General features: G+C 36.9%; 2 protein-coding genes across 3 annotated transcripts in view; one reads left to right on the plus strand and one right to left on the minus strand.

Moving 5' to 3' along the window:
* CWC27 (CWC27 spliceosome associated cyclophilin) overlaps window positions 1–9,931 on the minus strand; it is a 96,079-nt gene extending 86,148 nt beyond the window's left edge. The window contains exons 1-8 of the mRNA XM_054003731.1: window positions 9,789–9,931; window positions 9,015–9,111; window positions 7,340–7,452; window positions 5,987–6,130; window positions 5,178–5,276; window positions 4,915–5,018; window positions 3,877–3,946; window positions 1,456–1,535 (exon numbers count right to left, since the gene is read on the minus strand). Of these exons, the coding sequence (XP_053859706.1) occupies window positions 1,456–1,535; window positions 3,877–3,946; window positions 4,915–5,018; window positions 5,178–5,276; window positions 5,987–6,130; window positions 7,340–7,452; window positions 9,015–9,111; window positions 9,789–9,830 (749 nt within the window). The 5' untranslated portion in view covers window positions 9,831–9,931. The remainder of the gene's footprint in view (window positions 1–1,455; window positions 1,536–3,876; window positions 3,947–4,914; window positions 5,019–5,177; window positions 5,277–5,986; window positions 6,131–7,339; window positions 7,453–9,014; window positions 9,112–9,788) is intronic.
* A 231-nt stretch (window positions 9,932–10,162) lies between these two features.
* SREK1IP1 (SREK1 interacting protein 1) lies at window positions 10,163–19,247 on the plus strand. Of its 2 annotated transcripts, XM_054003736.1 has the most exons (6): window positions 10,163–10,255; window positions 12,716–12,763; window positions 15,201–15,341; window positions 16,925–17,003; window positions 17,632–17,706; window positions 18,644–19,247. In XM_054003736.1, exons 1-6 carry the CDS (start codon window positions 10,243–10,245, stop codon window positions 18,831–18,833), a joined length of 546 nt encoding a protein of 181 aa, XP_053859711.1. In that variant the 5' UTR covers window positions 10,163–10,242; the 3' UTR covers window positions 18,834–19,247. The 2 variants fall into 2 exon arrangements, with proteins under 2 accessions (XP_053859711.1, XP_053859712.1); XM_054003737.1 differs by lacking the exon at window positions 17,632–17,706.
* The last annotated feature ends 429 nt before the right edge of the window (window positions 19,248–19,676 follow it).

Here is a 19,676-nt window from a genome sequence, read left to right on the forward strand (position 1 = left end):
GAGTCAGGGCAATCGCTGATATCAATGCAGACAGGGGATGAATGGACTGAGCAGCCCAGCAAGGAGGACCTTGGGAGGCTGCATCCAGTGTGGGCAGCAGGGCCACGGAGGGGATTCTGCCCCTCTGCTCTGCTCTGCTCTGCTGAGACCCCACCTGCAGTGCTGCATCAGCTCTGGGGTCCCAGCACAGGAAGGACAGAAACCTGATGGAGGGGCTCCGGAGGAGAGCCATGAAGATGATCACCTCTCCAATGGGGAAAGGCACAATAGTTCAGCCTGGAGAAGACTCCACCGACACCTTATAACATACAGCCTTTACATACTTAGCATGGGCCTGTAAGATGGGGACAGACATTTTAGCAGGGCCTGTTGTGAAAGAACAAGGGGTAGTGGCTTTAAACCAGAAGAAGGTAAATTCAGACTAGACATAAGAAAGATGTTTTTTATGATGCAGATGGTGAGACACTGGAGCAGGTTTCCCAGAGAGGTGGTTAATGCTCCACTCCTGGAAATATTCAAGGCCAGGTTGAATGGGGCTCTGCACAACCTGATCTAGTTGAAGATATCCCTGCTCAGTAAAGGGGGGTTGGGTGTGATAAATTTTAATTGTTCCTTCCAAACCAACTAGTCTAGGATTCTAAGATAAGCAAATTCTTGGAGTTAACATATTTTCATAGATATTTCTCACTTTATTACTCAACTGTGGTTAAAATCAGAATTTATGAAGTACAAAAAATAGAGAAGACAACCAAGTTTATTCAAGCACACAGATTTTTGATTAACCTGATATTTTGTTTGTTCTTTAGATCTGGAAAAAAAAAAGATATTTTCAAGCATAAGCAGGGTTAGAGGGTTGGGAAAAGCAACCCTCTAGAATAATCACAGCACAGAACATCTTCAACATGAAGAAAATTTAAATAACTTTAAAAGTTTAGGCTATGAAAGGATTGTGGTAAAGAGGGGTATAAAAGGGACTGTCAGCTCACTGTGTCTTCCAGAATGAGAGTGAGAATTTGTGAAATGTCACTAGTAGCATACAGGTTCAGAAGAAAAAGGGAGATACTTCTTCTGCAGTAGACATGATGGTGTGAATAGAAACAATGTTACAAAGGACTTAATACACACTTTGAGGAGAGCTCTATTAAAGGTTACTAAATAGATGAACCACATCAAACTCTGACAGTCCTCTGAGGTTAAAGTTGATGGAAGCTGGGAGACTACTCAGATAAACTTTACATTTGCATTGCTTTTACTCTTTACTGGGCACCCACTGATGGCCAGTGGTGGTGACAGCTTAGTGGGTTAGAGAAATATTTGGTCTGATTTAGCACTGGCACTCTTAATCTTTTAAAGAGTAACGTGAATTGACATTTCTTAAATGAGTAAACATGCTGATAATTGGTTATAACATATTGAAAGTAGATCTGTTCTAGAAATTGGAAATTACATACTAACCTTTTGACAGCAGGAACTGAGCTAAGATGTGGATCATCCTTCAGGAGATCATGACTACTTTTACTTTTTCCCTTCATGCTCTGTTAAAAGAAAAAGAAAAAAGAAAAAAAGCTATTATTCATTTCAGTTTAAAAGGCTAGATAGTGGAAAAGGATTATGGTAAGAAAAACATAACTTGTTTCATTTTAGTTTTAGCCTATCCAGTAAGCATAAACACTTTTAAGAACAGAAAGAAGATAAAAGTGTTCCAGAAAGAGAAACATGAAACTGACTCCACAGATTTATTTTTGCAATAGCAATGCACTTAAAGGACAGAGAGAAAGGAAAAAAAAAAAAAGATACTGTTTAGTCATGTACAATCATTACACATCATAAAGATGGTAGGTCTAGCACATACACACTTGAGTGAATAAAGAGATAAGAACTTAACTTTCCAATATGACCCATGACAACTGAAAGAACCACCATGTACAAAACAGTACTTATTAATTGGAAGAGCACTAATTAGATCCCTAAGGAAAAAAAAAGAAATTAACAAACTGCAATATATCAGTCTGGAATACATCATTTAGGAATCATCTACTGACACAAGAAGTCAAATCTAACACATAAGGTCTTCTGCTACAAGAACAGTCCGTATTGTGACCTGTACTGTGAATGTCTCCATTGCAGATGCATTGTCTAATGCTTTTGAGAAGACAGCAGACATGTGGACAAAATCTTACTTATTTAAATGCAACTACAATTTTTTATTATGTAGAAAACAAAGATTAACACATTCACCAAATGAAAAGAGAATTCCTTTATTAAGGAAGGGGTGGTGTGTTTGGAGTGGTGGTGGTATGGCAAAGTGCTCCAAACAGGTACAGACAATAAGCAGTTTGGACACTGAAGGCTAACACTGATCAATGACCAGTGGGGGCCCTAGAGCCCTGACTGCACTAATAGCCTTCAAGGCCTTAAAAGGGATTTTACTCAGAGCTTTTGTGCCCCTCTTAAACAAGCAAGATTTACTGCATCTAGCAACCACAAAAAGCTCATAGGATTCTAAGTTTGCAGGTGTCAAAGTATCTCAATAACAACTTTGACCTTCCATTTTTCTTATCGAAAACAGAGAATGCAAGTTAGTGCTGATATTCATATACTTCAACTTAATCAGATTATGTCCAGAACTACAGAGACACTGATCTAGACCTCTTATGAACAAACAATGAGGTATCAAAATGAAGGTTTTATTTTGTTACAAAGAATGAAGATAAATTTCTTCATAAAGAGTTGTCATGGTTACTTATCTAGCTGCAGCCAATCCAGAATTTAGTCAGAACAAATAAGCAGATGAGGTTTTGAGGCTGAGTTGAAAGAGAACATGAAAACACTGAAACTAGGCTTATAATGAAAGAAGCACTTTATTTAGATAATTTTAAATTGAAAACAAGTATTTAGCATGAAAAGAAAGGAAGTCCAAGCAACTGAATCAAACCCAGTATCAGAAGCCAGATAAACAGCAAGAGCAAAATAGTAGATGAGCATATTAAGGTAAACAAGTAAACTTTGTCTGACTGGTAAGTTGAAAAAAATAAAGAAAAATAGTTAAAGATGCTTTTTGACTGATATAATCTCACTGTAATATTGTCCATAATTATTCACTGTTTTTCTTTTGTATTTTAGCTAACTTCTGAGGACTAAAAACCATTTTTTCACTTATGTGGTACAGGATGTAGAACCATGGTAGTCTGATCACTAACTCAAGCAGCAAGGTACTGCAGAAAGCCTAGGAGTCTACCAAAACAATTTAGTCAGCAGTAGAAATTAAATCAGAAATTTATTTAAGATATTTTGAAGCTAATGTTATTTAAGTGCCAAGTCAGGGAAGGACATGTTAGACCAAAGATTACCTGTGCAATCCTGGTTCTGTGAATGCGAACATTTCACTATAATGCATTATTAAATTATGATAATGGACTATTTTCTCCACAATAATCACACTTCATTTTGCTTACAGATAGATGAATATATGTAAGAAAATGGAGCTAAGCATGCACTGGAAATGCATAAGATGATCCTCAGTATTCAAGTATTTTACCATATAATTGCAATCATAAATAAAGGACTTGAAAAATAATAAAGTACCAATTGCTTCCATGACTTTTAAACAGCAGACACAGAAACTATGAAACTTTTTGTTCATGGAAATGTAAAAATTCATGGAGTAACTCAAGGTGCCCTCAAAATCAAGAAAGCTAAAAACTTCTGTTTTTTCAAAATGCTGCAATAGCAGAATCCTAAAATCTGAAGCAAGTGCTATTATTATTGTTCAAAATGCAAAAGTAAGAAGAAGACTAAAACCTTTAAAGCTTTCCACAAATATGCAGAAAAGGTAATTAGGTTGAAAAGACAAATAACGATAATTTGGTACAATACCTGACTAACTCTACTGACTTCTTCCTCTTCTTCTTCAGCTTCTTCCCCAAAGGAAAGCAGATTAAAGTTTCTTTAAGAGAAAAAAGAAAATTTTTAGTAAAATTTTAAATACTGTCTTAGTAACATTCCATTAACTTTAAATATATTACATTCATACTTTTTAAAAAAACTTTTTGTCCCGCTAAATGTACCAATTCCAACCAACTACCGCATTTTGCTTTGCAATAGATCATAAATATTCAGAAAAGCATGTTGTATTATACTCCTGAGATAAAACAAGGATAGCAAAGCATCAGTTAAGACACAGTTTAAGAAATCCTGTCTTGACTCACTTTCCCAGATTCTTGAATGTTGACAGTTCTGTTGCACTTTTTTTCTCAACAGAGCAGCATTCAAGACACAAGATTTTCAAGATATGAAAGCTCAGAAACATATCAAATGTGTACACATGCACAGAATGCAATTTAAAAAAATTATGAGCTATAATTTCTTTTTCAAGAGTTAATTGTTCACACTGTTGGAACCAGTAAGTTGCAACATGTTCTATTTTTATGCAGCAAAACTGACAGCATGCCCACATTAGCATTCCTATTACTTTTCATTGCATGTTTGTGAATTTTCATTCACAGAAAAGAAAATTTCCCATGTCAAAATGCCTGCCTCTTGCTAAGTTCTACAGTGGGGGAGAAATGGTATCTGATGAAATAAGTTAAAAAAATCCCAAACAACTGAGCTGTGACCCAGTTACTCCCACAAGGAGGTTTTAACTGCAGTGTCATCTCAGTCAAATGACTGCACACTGTGGGACATGGGAAAGATAAACTACCTTCTTTTATTTCAGAAAACTATCACCATGCATGAAAAAGTAACAGCTCAGCAGATGCACAGTAACATTTCAGTCAGAGAAACTCGATTTGCATGACCCCACCCCCCGGAAACAAGGAAGTGCTTCAAAGGCAGAAATGGAAGTAAAAACCTGCCAAGCTACAAATTAAAGGTGAAAGAAAATGAACCACCATTTCTGTGGCATATATTTACTTTGTGCCTTTTACTTTGGACTTTTTAGTTTCTTCTTCTGGTTTGTCTTTCTTCAGTTTTCTGTTTGGTCGTGGGACAATGTCATCAAAAGGATTAAACAAAACCTGTTTAAAAAAACAGTATTTTAAACATGTCTTTAGTAAATATTTTGTAATTAAGTGGTTCAATATTTTAAAACAATATGCAAAAAGACAAGCCAAATTTTCTGAAGACTATGCACAAAAGAAATTTTAAATGTCACATTTCAAACAGAACATACTCACTTCACTACTTCTTATTTTGTGTGGACTGAGAGGTCTCTCTTCCTTGTCAACTTCTACTTCAGCCAGGCGCAACATGTTATATATTGTATCTCCTGTAACCTGGCAAATGTACAAAGAAAAACTTGAAATTTCATTACTGTAATTTGTGTTATTTATTCTGCAAAATACAAGGCAATTATTATGTAAAAATTTTTGAAAGTACAAATGCTATAGGAAATACTCTAAGCATGTAAGATTTCTAAAAGACAGCAAGTACAATGTACAAAAGTTTGGGTTTTTAAATTTAATGGCAAAAATTGAAGGAATACAGGTAGTTTTGAGAATGTACGCAGATGAAGATGTTGAAGTCTTACTGTGAGCTACGAAACAGGAAAACAAAAAACCACTGAAATAAAAAAATATTTGCTTTGTTTTCTTTTAAGTAAATAATGAGAGTGGTAAATTCATCTTCCTGACCCTTCTTGGGTAATTAGAATCTAATTAATTCTAAATAGAATTTTTAACATGTCATTAGTATTAGATGAACTGATTAATAACAGAGCCATAATAATACAAATAAGATTATTTAAAGGTAGCACAACATGAAAATACAATTTAGAAGAATAACAACAGCAAGATAGATGATAACAGGAACAACCCACAGAAACATTTCTGCCAGATATCAGAAACAAAGAGAATGGAGAGAGCATAGAAAGCACTGAAGTAAATTTCAAATGCACATAGCAGCAAACAATACTAAACCAGCCTTCAGGGAAACTTGTAGTAGCTTCCATCAGACTTAAACTGGGACTCCAATTCATGTAACAGACCTTTCCAAAGATTGTGTGCTTGTTGTTAAGTTCATCTGCACGACCCAACGTAAAGAAAAATTGACTCCCGTTATCATGGGGCCCAGCATTTGCCATAGCAACAAGTCCTCTTCGATTAAATCGCAATCGTGAGTGGAACTCATCCTGGTAAAAGCAGGACAGAAAAGAGAACAACTTCAGTATTAAACTACCTTTTCATTCCTTTAGCTGCAGCGTGATAGGAGATAGGAGTGACATTACTTACATAAACATGCACACACAAAAAAATGCTGCTAATTTTCTTTTAAATTCAGACAGTAATAAATCCCAAGTATTTTGAAACTCAATGCCAGAATTATATTTAGAAGTTCCTATTATGAACAGTAAAAATTATTTTTAGTTAGTATTTCTAATCCCTAGTGCTTCTAATGATGAAAACAAATGAACAATCTTCAAAAGAAACCATAAACACACAACAAACAAACACCAAACAAAAAATTAGAAATTAAAGTATCAATTAGAGAAAGACACATTACTAATCAAAAAAAATGCTAAGGTCTGTCTTGTGACTTTTATCTTTTTTTCAGTCGTTGCCTAAAAATCAATTGTTATTCATTGTTTTTATTTGCATTTGTTGTCCCCCCAATATTAAGAAAATAAAAAACATTTTTAAAAGTAACTGCATTTCATACACTTCTTGCAAAAATACTATTCTTGACAGTCACTGTATTTATGTGAAAACTGAATTTAAATCCTAATTCATGTAAAGTTACTAAAAGCACAATAACAGGTTGTAATATTAGAGTAATGCAAAAATCCATAGGAAGAACATTGTCTGGAATTAGGAAGACAAAACAGGACTCCTTTCAAAGCAAGGAGAACCTGATGAATACCACTGCCATATCACAATGCTATACTGAGATACCACTAGTTTGAAGCAGCCATGCTACTACAATATTGGTAACTTTTGTTTTGTTCTCTGCTCAGGTACCATTCCCTCCCACAAACTTCAGGCTTTGCTAGATGCAGAAGTCAGCAAGAAGATGGAAGGCCCAGAAACAGGCTTTGCAGCTTCATTCACTAATTAAAGGCGCCTGTCCCACCTGAAATAAAACAGTCTGGTGGAACAGAACACAGCTGCTGAGCCTGTGTGTAGCTTTGCTCAGGATCTGAGCCTCCAGGTTTATCATTATACCAGAGTAGCTAGATCTAAGAACTCTCAATTTGCAAGGGCATATTCAAACACACTGAAGTAGCACATGAAGGAAACTACTGCTCACATATGCTTTTCACATAAGATTTGATTTTTCAGAAGTTGGATAACAATGGATAGAGAATACCAAACAAATTAATGTGTAAGATATAGATACACACCTTGAAAGGAGCTCCATAGACTGACTCTCCTCCTGATCCAGTACCAGTGGGGTCACCCCCTTGCACAATAAAGCCAGGCACTACTCTGTGGAATATTGTGTTATTGTAATACTCTAAAAAAAAAAGATATTAAATACATGTAAGTGGTCTCAAACCCAAACTTTCATATAGATCTTGCAGTGATATCCAGAGACTGAAGTTCCAGAAAGCAAATACTGCAACTAGATTCCACTGTTGGCTTCTATTTGGTTCCATTCTGTTCTCCACAGACTTAGGAAATCACATCCCATGGTGTCACATATTTCTTTTGCAAAAAATCCTGCCCATCACCAACAAGATGACCTTGATGAATTACATTATTTTCAGCTTTTAAGATCTTATTACTGGAATGACACTATCAAAATACACCAATTTTAAAGGAGAACTAGAAATACTGTGCTCTATCCTGGATGAGATCTCAAGTACAACATTAGCAATACCCATATACAGATGATTTGCACTTTCACTCACCAGCATAGAACATCTTTCATCACCTATACTGTACCAAAACTGATAATTTTTGCAGAATTAAATATGTGGTACATTTTCCTCTCTAAGCTATCTTATTTTATCTATCTATTTATCTGATAGAGGTTACAAAATCATAAGAAAACAAAAGGATTGAAAACAAAACTTTACCTGAACCAAGCCCCTGGTTGTAATAATAATAATAATAATAATAATAATAATAATAATAATAATAAATCTGCAGCATGCTACAAGACAAAGCAGGGTGTGCAAATGTTGCAGCATAACTAGACACAGTCGTGGATGGTTAAATGCTGGTATATTAATGAGAAATACTTAAATGTATTACAAAGCACAAGATGCTATACAGCAATTAAAAAAAATCAGAAAAGAACTAAAGCCCACTGAGTATACATGAACCTTTATCACAGGCTGAGAAATTCCTTTACCATTTCAAAAAGTCTCAACATTCGGGCAAAGAGACTGGACAAAACAGACTGGATCTGTGCTGGAGGCACAAAGCCTAGACTGCTATTTTTGTTTAACAGATGAAGGCTAAAAGAACTCTTCACAATTTTACAAATGCTTAAATGGGAGAATAATACCAGTTAGAAAACATATAAAGGCATCAAGCCTTTCACAGACTTTTGTTACGTTTTTCTCAGAAGGGAGCTTCTCATGCTAGAACCCACTACTTCAGTGGAAAGTTTTACAGAGCTTTCATCAATCAAAAAATACAGTAATTGAAACATTAGGAGCACTCAGGGAAAAAAGAAAAAATAAATGGTAGTGTAAATTGTGATGCAGAAATGACAATTTTGGAGAATATCCAATATTGTAACTGTCATTTCATGCACACACTGATGATGTTATACTTTGTAGACATTTGCTGAAAGAAAACCTCTCAAGACTCTGAAAGACAATGTTTCAATACTATGTCATCAGCTTAGTTTGAAAAAATCATCCAAAATTTTTACTTTTTTTCCTCCATCAGCTTCATTGGTAAACTTGAAAAACATTGTCAGAGTGTTAATTAATAATTTCTGAACACAAATAAACTTATCGACATACTAAAGTCAAAATATAATGATGACCTCTATTTTACAGAAAGGGCACAAAGATCACATAGTAAATAATTTCAACAACTCCCATCCCATTCAATCATTACCTTCCATACATAGCTGGATGAAATTTCTGCATGCTTTTGGTGCTTCTTTTGACCATAATTCTATATCTATCTCTCCTGCTGTAGTTCTCAGCAAAACCTATAAAGATACAGATAAATGTAGCCTCAGTTTTATTGGAACTTAGTCACTGAATAAAGTCACTGCCTAAAAAATAAATCTCAATTTGTTATATTTGTAATAATAGTATATATCTAAGAGTGTCAGATACCTACTGTTAATTCTAACTAGCATTTCCAGAACTTGAGCTCTGAATGAATATGTATAAAAAAGATGTATAATATAGGTGTAATAACACAACACATAACACAACACGTAACACAACGTGGCTGATGCTTCATAGAAACTTAAGATACCCTTTATCATTTCTATAATGAAACAACATGGGGAAAAAAAAGCCATAAATATCCAAAGGTATCGCTCTTACAAGGAACATTACATTCAGTGAGAAATCATAACAAAATTAGGGAAGTAAGATATAATCGGGAAAAGAGGAAATTAAATTTAAATCTCCGAGGACTGCTCTGTGTTATGTCTCCAGACATCACGCCACATGCTTTGACTCTGGCAACGTCAAAGAAGTAACTTCAACCAAACCAATCAACCACAGAAACAACGACTTCCCCACCCTCAATCACCACCATCACCATCACTATCATCATCACCACCACTACCCAAGCTAGCTCGTGTTCCTCTCGCCTGTCTCCCCATAACCCTACAACATACAACTTCTCCAGGATTTCTCCCTGGCAGCCTACCTTCCCGTTGGTGGGCGGCTCCTGGATGTAGATGTTGCTCATGGCGGGGAAAGGACCGGCCCGGCCGGTGAACGCTCCCCAGCGAACGACGCCAGACCCCGCTTCGCCGCCAACACTTCCTACCGGCCCCAGCCGTCCGCCATCTTGGGCGTCCGTATGCAGCCCAGGGAAGGGGGGATGAAATTGCACAAGCCGGAAGAAAGGATGAAGGAATGAGCTGCCGACCGGAGTCTTTCCGAGATTCACTGAGAATAAACGTGTCTGAGAAAATATCCGCAGGCTTCTCCACACATTTGTGGAAGTGGTCCCCCACCGTGGCTCCCGCCCTAGGGGTGCTGAGGTTCCCTGCCTTCCCTGGGAGTGGTACGGTCCGAGAGTGCGCCGGGCAAAGCTTTCCGGCGGGGAGAGGGGTCGCTGCGCGTGCGGGCCGGTCCAGTCCGGAGAGAACGGCGGGATGGCTCTGCCGGGTGAGGGGCGCCCGCCCGGGACCGCGGCGGGGCAGGGGTAGCGCCGGGCGGCTCCGGCCCGGCAGCCTGGGGACGGGAACGAGCGGCGGGGCGATGGACAACTGGGACAATTGCGCGGGGAGGGCGCGCGGCTGTGCGCGGCGCTGAGAAGCGTGCGGAGGGCGGCGGTCGCTGCTCCGGTCCGCGCTGCCGGGGGCAGCGGCAGGGAGATGGAGAGGAGAGGAGAGGAGATGGGGCCGTGCCCACGCTGGGCAGGAGCAGCCAGGGGCGCTGCGGCGCGTCCTCTTGGGGCTGGGGGACCCCTCCCCGAGCTTCTGGGTGACCCAGCGCTGCGTTCCCATCGCCTCCTTCTCTGAGGTTAGAGCTAAAGAACGGTGGTTGTCAGACTTGGCTTTTCGTCTCCGCTGTCGTTCTGGATTAATGCTTGGGTCCCAGTAGATTGTTGTGAGTCAGGGCAGGCAGAAACACCTGCGCGATTTGCGAGGTGTTCAGGTCTGTGTTGGCCGAACACGATCGCCATTGCTCCGTAGTGTGTTCCTGCCCTGAAAAAGGGGGAGTGTTTGGTTCGAGAACAGCTGAACAGGCCTGAGCTTTGGCAGTCTACTTCTCTGATTAAACGAAGGCCTTCATAAGCTTGTTCCCATTCTAGAAGGGGTTTTTGAGGAAGACATGTTTGCATTCAAAAGTTTCCACAGGTTTTCTTTTCAGTCTTATGCTCCAGTGAATGAATGAAGTCCTTAGCTCTGTGCCACTTGTTAATTGTCTTGAGAACTAAGACACAGGAAGAAGAAGGAGTGAGAAAGGAAGCTTCTGGCAGTTAGTTTGCTTTTAGTCAGTTAAAATTTCATCTAAACTCCTGCTTCTAACATAATTTAAAGCCTAAAACAATAACAAAATTTCAGTCCTAGGAATTTGGTAGGAATATTTGATGACAATATTTGCATTCTTGATATCTGCTGGGTGTCTCTTTTGGAGAGCCTGGCTTACACGGGAGAATTCTGTAGTGTGCACATGACTTTACTGACCTCCCTTGGCTGGAACACCAAATCCTTCTTTATGTATGGGTCAGCTATGCAGTGGGGTTGAGGTTGACTCAGAAATATTTCAGAAAATTGGGACAAAGTAGGTGGCTTGAGTAATCTTGTTTTCTAGTCCCAAGGAGTAGTGAAAAAGCAGATGCTGGTTTGAGTGGTTTTCTGATGTGACCATTGCAGGTTATAGGTATGATTTTGATTTTTATTTTGTGACTCTTTCTTCTCTGTATCCTACCTTCTTATCTCTCTCATGGGTCCTTCTAAAGGTAGGCACAAAACAGGTACCTGAACACTGCTGACTTTGAAGGGAATATGTAATACTAAGGGTTTGGGATCTGCAGAAAGTCATCTGTTATAGTGGAATGTATGGATCTTTGTTGCTTGGCTTTCCAACACTCTCTAAGGCATACACCTGAGTTGTCCAAGTTTCCAAGGTAGTTTTTTCAACTTGGGGTTTGAAGGTTTCTGTTATTTTGAATAGAATTTTCTAAAGACAGTGCTTGTTTCAGTAAGTCATAGTTTAAATTAATGGGACCCATATACTCAATTTCTGATAGTATATCACTGCTTAAGTTGCTGGGGTTTTTCTGCAGTATTCAGTTGGGAGATAGAATGACATCCTTTGATTTTGGGGATTCAGTTGTCACTTTCATTACCAATAGGTTAAATGATTAAAATTAAGATTGATCTGTTGGGGGGTGGGACAAATCCCTGGTGTTTCTTCTGAATTGTGTCTTACTCTGTCCGTTTAACTTAACTGTTGTATCCGATGGGAGAATCACACACTTTCAATACCTAAAATTTGCATTATTCAGATCTTTTTCCTGCTTAGAATCCAAACTTTTCTGTTACTGTCTTTGCTTTCTTACACATTTGCTTTCTTGCATTTTTTGTGTTTGGTGTCATGTTGTCTGGATTCAGAATAATTTAACGTTTTGTTGACTTTTAAATTTCCTTCTTTGTTTTCAAGGATTGATTTTTTAAATTTGGTTTGGTCTTTTTAATTGCCTCATAAAGTCACTTCTTGTAATTAAAATATAAATCCCTTCAGAGTTTCCAGTTAATGCCTGTCGACATCCTTGCAGCGGTAGAATGTATATTGTGTGCTACAGATCCCTGGAATGTTAGGTGTCTGTTACTGTGTTCATACTGTTACTAAACAAGTGGAAAGGTCACAATAAATCAAATTAGGATTTGGCAGTAAATTATAAAAGACTAAATGATCTCTAGCAGTTTAAATTAGTCAAGTGTGTTTTGATAGATTACTGCACAGAAAAGTAGCAGTTTTTTTAAAGAGATCTTGGCGTACTTAATACTCTTGAGGGGCGATCACTTCTGTCTGTATATTGACATTTTCAAGCCACATTTGAAAGAAACTTGAAGGTTCTCTTCAGCAGCACCTAATTGGTGAAATTTTCTCTTTCAGGTGGAAATAAGGATAATATCAGAGCTGGATGCAAGAAGTGTGGCTACCGTAAGTCTGTAATAAGCAGTATGAAGTTACACTGTTTTCTTCAGTTTATGGTGTTGGGTGGAACTGCCTTTTGAGGAGAGGGGGAAAAAAAGGAAAGAAGTATTCTCCCTTGTTGCCCAGACATTTGTCAGTTGAAATTACCATGTTGCTGGAGCCTTCCCCCAGATTGGGGTGACTCTGGGTGGTGGTAAAGTCTCTCTTCCAACCCGTGCCTTCAAAGAAAGACTCAGTAGTCTTCAGTCGTCTGGTCTCAAGGCAGTTTATTGCATGTTATCTCAAGGCACACAGACTCTTTGACATTGTCCTTGATTTCTTCTCCTTCTGCGTCTCTCTCTGCGTCTCTCTTCGTCCTTTTCTCTGTCTCTGTCTCTGTCTCTGTTTCTGTCTCTGTCTCTGTCTGTCTCTGTTTCTGTCTCTATCTCTTGAGGGGCTGGTGCCATCTTTTATATCACACATTACGTATTAGGTGTTTACAGTTTTTCCCCAATGCCTATTACCTATGTTGAACAGTGACTTTCTACTCTAAACCAATCTGTGAGTGCCAACACCACCAAGAACATGGGGAATAGGAAGAAGAAAGAAGGAGGACAGGGCACGCCCAAATCCCTCCATCTTAGAACCTCTGACCCCCATGTACAAAACTCAGACCCCTCTGTATAAGGCCTAAAACCCCCCTGTACAGCACTCAAAAATCCTACCTTTCACTTTGTGACTACTTCTATTATAATATCTAAACTTTTGTGATTTCTTGTTCTTCCTGCAAGGTTGGTAAATTGTTCCATGGGTCAGACTCAAGACCACAGGGGTTCCTGGCCGCCTGCCAGGGTCTCAGAGGCTTCTGCCCTGGGCCCGGAACATCCAAGAGTGTCTGAGGGACACCTTGGGTTCCGACACCATGTTATCTTTCTTCTGTTTATTTCATGTTCGTTCGCTGGTTTCTGATACTTACCAATGCTTTTTGAGTTTCTCAACAAAAAAAATTACGCTATTTTATGAATACATACTACTTTTCAATGCAATTACTTGAGAAACTTTTAATTGAAAGCACCTTCTTTGATATATACTGATATAAGCAGTTGTGCTTCTTCTGAATCTGACTGCAAAGAGGCAGGCATTTCAGTTGAAGTTAAATCCAATCTAATTCACCAGAAAAATAGTTTAAAATCTGTATAATCTTTTATGCTAAGAAAATATTATTTTGTGCATTGTGTATTTCAAGAAACAGCTACCTTTATTGCTTAGAAGTTGTACAATTTGCATTTAGCTCATGCTTTGGATTATACACTGATTGTAAATGTCTGTGGCTACTTTCCTGATTAATGGAGACAGGTCTTAGTGAAGATTTTTAATTTTTAAAATCACTGACTCTTATTTTTAGAACATTGGAGGAATGGACACTGTTTTGTACTGAATTGTCTTTAACTTTTAGCACAGTGAGTTAAGCTGTTTGCGTTTTTTATATGAGTGTTACATTGGGTGACAGGAAAAAAATTTCTTCATTCTTTCACTTCAGACTTTTTCAACAAATTTTGTCAACGACTTGCTGTGTGTATCTGTTCCTTCAAAGAACAGTGGATATAAATATAGATTTAGTGCTTTCTTTCTACATGCAGCAAGTATCAGAAGCTTTCTGAAAGAGAAGGAAACTTGTAGTCATATCATGTGATCCATGTTTATATGTTCCTAAAATATCTGTCTTCAAGGTGTAGGTAGTTTGTTTTCATCCTTACTAAGAACATGAGCTTATTTCAATTACTACTTGAATTATTGTGTCTCCCAAACCATATCTTCCTTTTCTTTAAATTTCACTTTTTAAAAATTTTAATGAGTGTATTCAGCACAAGGTTTCTAGCTGGTCATGATTATCAAGATGCAACTTAAAAAACTAAAAATACTGGTCAGGCAGTAGTTTAGTCAGTATTAAGTGCTGGCTGTTAAAGAGTATGTCTCATAAGTAAATAGGATTCTACTATTTCACTAGGGGGAGTTAAGCAATGCAACACTTACTGCAGTTTTTTAAATATTTCATGCTATGTTTTTAGGTAATTTCTTAAGAAAGTACCTAAGACCATTAAAAAATAGAAACTAAAGTTGAAAAAAAATCTTCAAATTAGCAGAATAGGAGAGAGGCCATAAAGCACTCTTGAATAGAAGAGCATTGCACAACCTATCAAATTCTTGGAAAGTTCTTCAAAGTAAGCTTTCTCCTGCCCCTTTCACAGATCACAGCCTACCTTTTTTACTTTCACTTCTCAAAACTGAATAATACAAAAATCAATTTTCTTTAGGTTTTTTTTTGTTTTGTTTTTTTTTGTTTTTTTTTTTTGTTTGTTTGGTTTTTTTTTTGTTTTTTTTTTTTGTTTGTTTTTTTTTGTTTTTTTTTTGTTTTTTTTTTGGTAAATTGTAATTTTTCTTTCTGTATATTTATTTTGTTCAGCTGGTCATCTGACATTTGAATGTCGAAACTTCCTCCGAGTAGATCCTCAAAGAGATATTGTTTTGGACGTTAGCAGCACTAGCAGTGAAGACAGCGAGGAAGAGGAACTACAGAGATTACAAGCCATGCGTGAAAAAAAGAGTAAGGTTGTTTTTTATGGGTTTTCGATGATAGTCTTCTGACGTGCAGGGACTCTCATTTTATCCTTTCTGATAACTCTGTCTAGTTCTTTTAGACTGTGATTTAAAAATAGGTCTTTTACTTTATGTGTTTAGACTTCAGATGTTTGATACACCCAAACTCTTTTAGTATTATGATTAATTCCTTCTATAGGAAGTTATTAATGTACTTGTTTGGAATATCTCAAAAGGGCCTCCTAAATACAAGAGATTAATTGATCTTTTACTAAGAAGCTGCTTAGAAGAAAATGACATGTGTGTTCTGAGTTAATCTTCTGATTATGACATATAGTTTAAATATCTTCTAACTACTGAGAAATATGACACCTAAATATGACACCTGAATTTCTCTGCAGTTCCTAAGCAGGATTTTGACTTAAAAAGCTAGTAGACTGGAATTCAGTCATTCATATTTTGAGAAGTACTGTTCTATATCTGGAAGGTCTGAGTATCAACTCCTTGTCAGTGTGAGAATAGATAATTGTTTATCAGATACTTGAGTTCATTTGAATTTGGACTCCAAAGAGGTTGTGCACATAAGCAAGAAGGGGAGTTTGTTTCACCTCAATGTATTTTAAATGAATGAACATTCTTCTCTTCTGCCCTTCTGTTTTTCATTATGTTTTGTTCTTTTGCTTCCATATGCGCTAGCATTTAGTTCCTACGGAAGATGCTGTTTAGAAAGGAAAAGGGATAGATAGAACCCTGTAGTTAGTTGTACACTTTAAAAAAAGTGGATGGGCTGTTTATCAATAGAGTGCTGAATTGGTATTGCAGTGGTACTTTCTTGGAACAAGTCTCTTTGGAAAAAAATACCTACCACTTATTATGTATTTTTGAATGTAAAGGTTGGGTTTTTTCCTAAGCATATTGAAGATGGATATCTGCAGGAAAAACAGCTGTGTCTCACTTATGGTGTTGCTGTTTGTGAAGCATGAAATAGGGATGTATGGAAGTAACTCAAGGAAGCCTAACAGAATATTATTTTCTTTATTTGTTCTAGTTTTCAGACTTGGACATGTATGTTAAATGTTAAAACTGTTAAAATACAGAAGAATCACAAAATGACTAGGTTGGAAGAGACCTTCAAGATCATTGAGTCCAACCCATGACCTAACACCTCAGTTAAGCCTTGGCACTGAGTGCCACATCCATTCTTTTCTTAAACACATCCAGGGCTGGTGACTGCACCACCTCCCCAGGCAGACCATTCCAGAACTTTATCACCCTTTCTGTGATAAAGAGCAGATATGAAAACCTGAATCTGGTGTAAATTTATAGGAAAAGGTCTTTTTGCTATATTTTACAGGCCTTCCTTCATTCTTAGTGCTTAGATCAATGTCAATACAATGTAAGTTGTGTATAAAAGTCCTGCTGCTACTGCAATATATTTCTGAAATTGCTAAACTAACCAGAATTTGAGGGAAGAAAAAGAAAACTTTTTAACAAGATTTTGTAGTAACTTGACATTGCTATTGAACCTAATTTTTAATGCTGATATTAATTCAGACAAGTATTTTGTAAACTTTAACTTTCTACCTATAGATTTAAATGAAGAGGAAGAAAAAAAGAAACAAAAAAGAAAAAGCAAAGAGAAAACAAAATTAAAAAGACCGAGAAAAAGGTAACCTTCACACACCTCTTTTAATCTCAAAACACAGCTTTAGAAATATTTTTGAGACTTGTGTTTTCTCAGGAAATATTGCTTCTATTGATGCAACTTTCTTTGCAAGTACTTCTTCCATTTGAAAAGTTTTCTTTTTTCCCAGTGAGAACTGAATAATAGTAAAATAATGGTAAGGTAAATGTTCTTAGATTAGTGCTAGAGACTAGGCATTCTGCTTTGGAGTTAGGATCATAGGAGTTTTGAAAGCTCTAGCAAGCTGCAGGTCTGCAGATCAGAAAAAGCAGTCCAACTGCTGTCCAACTCTAAGCAAGCTGTGATGGGAAAAGAACAAGTCAGGAGGATTGTGGGGTTGGTCCCCAGCCTAGCCAGGGTGGAGAAGGCTCTCTGAAATTCAGAGACTGTAGGGTTCTTTGTGTGCACTCATGCATATGTAAGCACACCTGCAGGCTCTGAGTAACTCGCAGTTATCAAAAGGGAAACTTCTGTAATATTGAACAGGTGTTGAGTTTTAGTGTACCTGTTAGCGTAGAAGCTTAAAATGTCATAATACCCCAATGTATTGTGAATCTGAGTTCTGGCCTGTGGACTGACTTCATTTTTTGGGGTTTTTTTCTTTTTTTTTAAGTGAGACTATAGATGAGACTAATGTTTCTTCATTAAGACAATTGATAAGAGAATGTGCCAAGAACTGCACTGGAAGGTATAAACTGTAAAATGTATATGGATACCACAAGATGTCCCTCCAAAACAAAGAAACAGGATTTAATACCTGTTGTACTTGCATTTTTCATTTTCCTTATTTACATTGTGTAGCTCAAACTTCCACTTTTGAAGACAGCCCTTACACTTGTGAAGAAATGGAACAGAAGAGAGTCAATCTGGTTGTCGGTTTTGTGAGAAATGAGGCTCACTCTTTAAATTTTTTAAAAGTTTAATAAGGGATAAAGCAAAAGTAACAGTGCTGGGTGCATAGCCATAGCCAGGTGCATATGGTTAAATATAACAACTTTTCTTACATACTTTTTCATTGCATTGGTCAAATCCATATTATACATACTCAAACATTCCTTTGAGTTTACATGTTCTGGGAATTCTTTAGCTTAGTTCAACTCCTGACCTCATCTTCTTAAAGTATGTGTCACAATGCAGATGTGACTTTTGAGAGTCTTGTATTTTATTTCCTCTCAATAGTATGAGCTGCAAGAACATAAAATTTTTTTGTAACAGTTTCTCTTAGATTTTTGCATCAGGGACGTATATCTGAAGGCATTAATTAACATTGTTACTGATCATGTGGTATTTTAAAAACAGAAGCTCATTGTTGTCATACTTTATTTTTTGATGATATGTACTCTGGGTCTTTCTTTTCTCAAAGACTGAAAACCCACACAACTTGCCTATTCCATTATTTTTTATTCTGTATTATAAACATACTGCTTTTGTGGCATGAAAGTCATATTAGGAAAGTCATTTAACTTAAACATGCAGGCCCAGATATCGTAAGTCTTCCAGTGGATGCTACTGTACAAATTCTACACCAAATTCAATTTGTGACATTACAAAAATACTGACACCTTAAATTATTATTGTGTCATTTTCCTTCTTTAATTACGTATTGATCTGTATTTTTTTACTAGATCTTCCTCATCAAGTTCAGCAGAAGAGGATGAGCCAAAGTCAAAAAAACAAAAATCACACAAAAAAGAAAAGGAAAAGGGGAAAAAGCATAAATCTAAGAAAGGAAAGCATCGCAAAAAGGAGAAAAAGAAGAGACGAAAGGAAAAAAATTCATCTTCTAACAGTTCAGACAGTTCAAGCAGTGACTGACATAGTGGTCTATTTTTGCTTTCGCTTCTGCAGAGAAGATGAGTTTCCATTCATAGCAAGTTTATTTATGCTTTGCAATGCTGTTTTAAAATGAGATATATATATTTTTTTTTGAGAAATCTATTAGCATGCATCAAATTATTAGATTAACCATTTTAGGAAAAAAATCTGCTTTTCTATTTCAGGTTTATTAATACTAAACCACGCAACTACTTCTTCACTCTTATTTTTAGTTCAGTTGTGATTGTATTTGAAATCTTTACAGTAGAATGTAAAGAGTGTAAATTTCAGTTTGCAAGCCTTTGTGTAGAAAGACACGGACTTAAGTATGCTTAATGACAGAATGTTTACATCAAATTTGAAAATTCAAGCGAGATTTTCTATTATCCTTTAAATAAATGTATGTTTTACACATTTTCTGCTTACATACATTAATCAGTAAGAGCAAATATGAATCAGTGTTCAGGTCCTGAGAGGGGAAGAATGAGCAATGAGAAGCTAAAAAAGATTGATCCTTCCAAATTATCTTCTAAAATTGATCTAGTCATAGACTGTGAAACATAATTACACATTCTTTTGGCAGGATCACTATAAGCAAACTGAAAATAAACAGAAGCAAACAAAAGTTATCAATTTTTAAAGTCCTTTTTCCATGGGTTTTGTTCTTTTACAGTTATGGCCATTTCATCTTTGACATAAATGTAAAGGTTTGAATATCCAAACAAGACTTCTAGTATTAAATTAGCTATTTCTTAATTTATGTCAATTGTTATTAGCTTTACTTTGCATGCATCAGGCTTCTGAAGGCTAACCCTGCCATAACTCCTGCTGTTGTACAGGCCC

The sequence above is a fragment of the Vidua macroura genome, chromosome Z, assembly GCF_024509145.1.
Source record: "Vidua macroura isolate BioBank_ID:100142 chromosome Z, ASM2450914v1, whole genome shotgun sequence".
Classification (NCBI taxonomy): domain Eukaryota; kingdom Metazoa; phylum Chordata; class Aves; order Passeriformes; family Viduidae; genus Vidua; species Vidua macroura.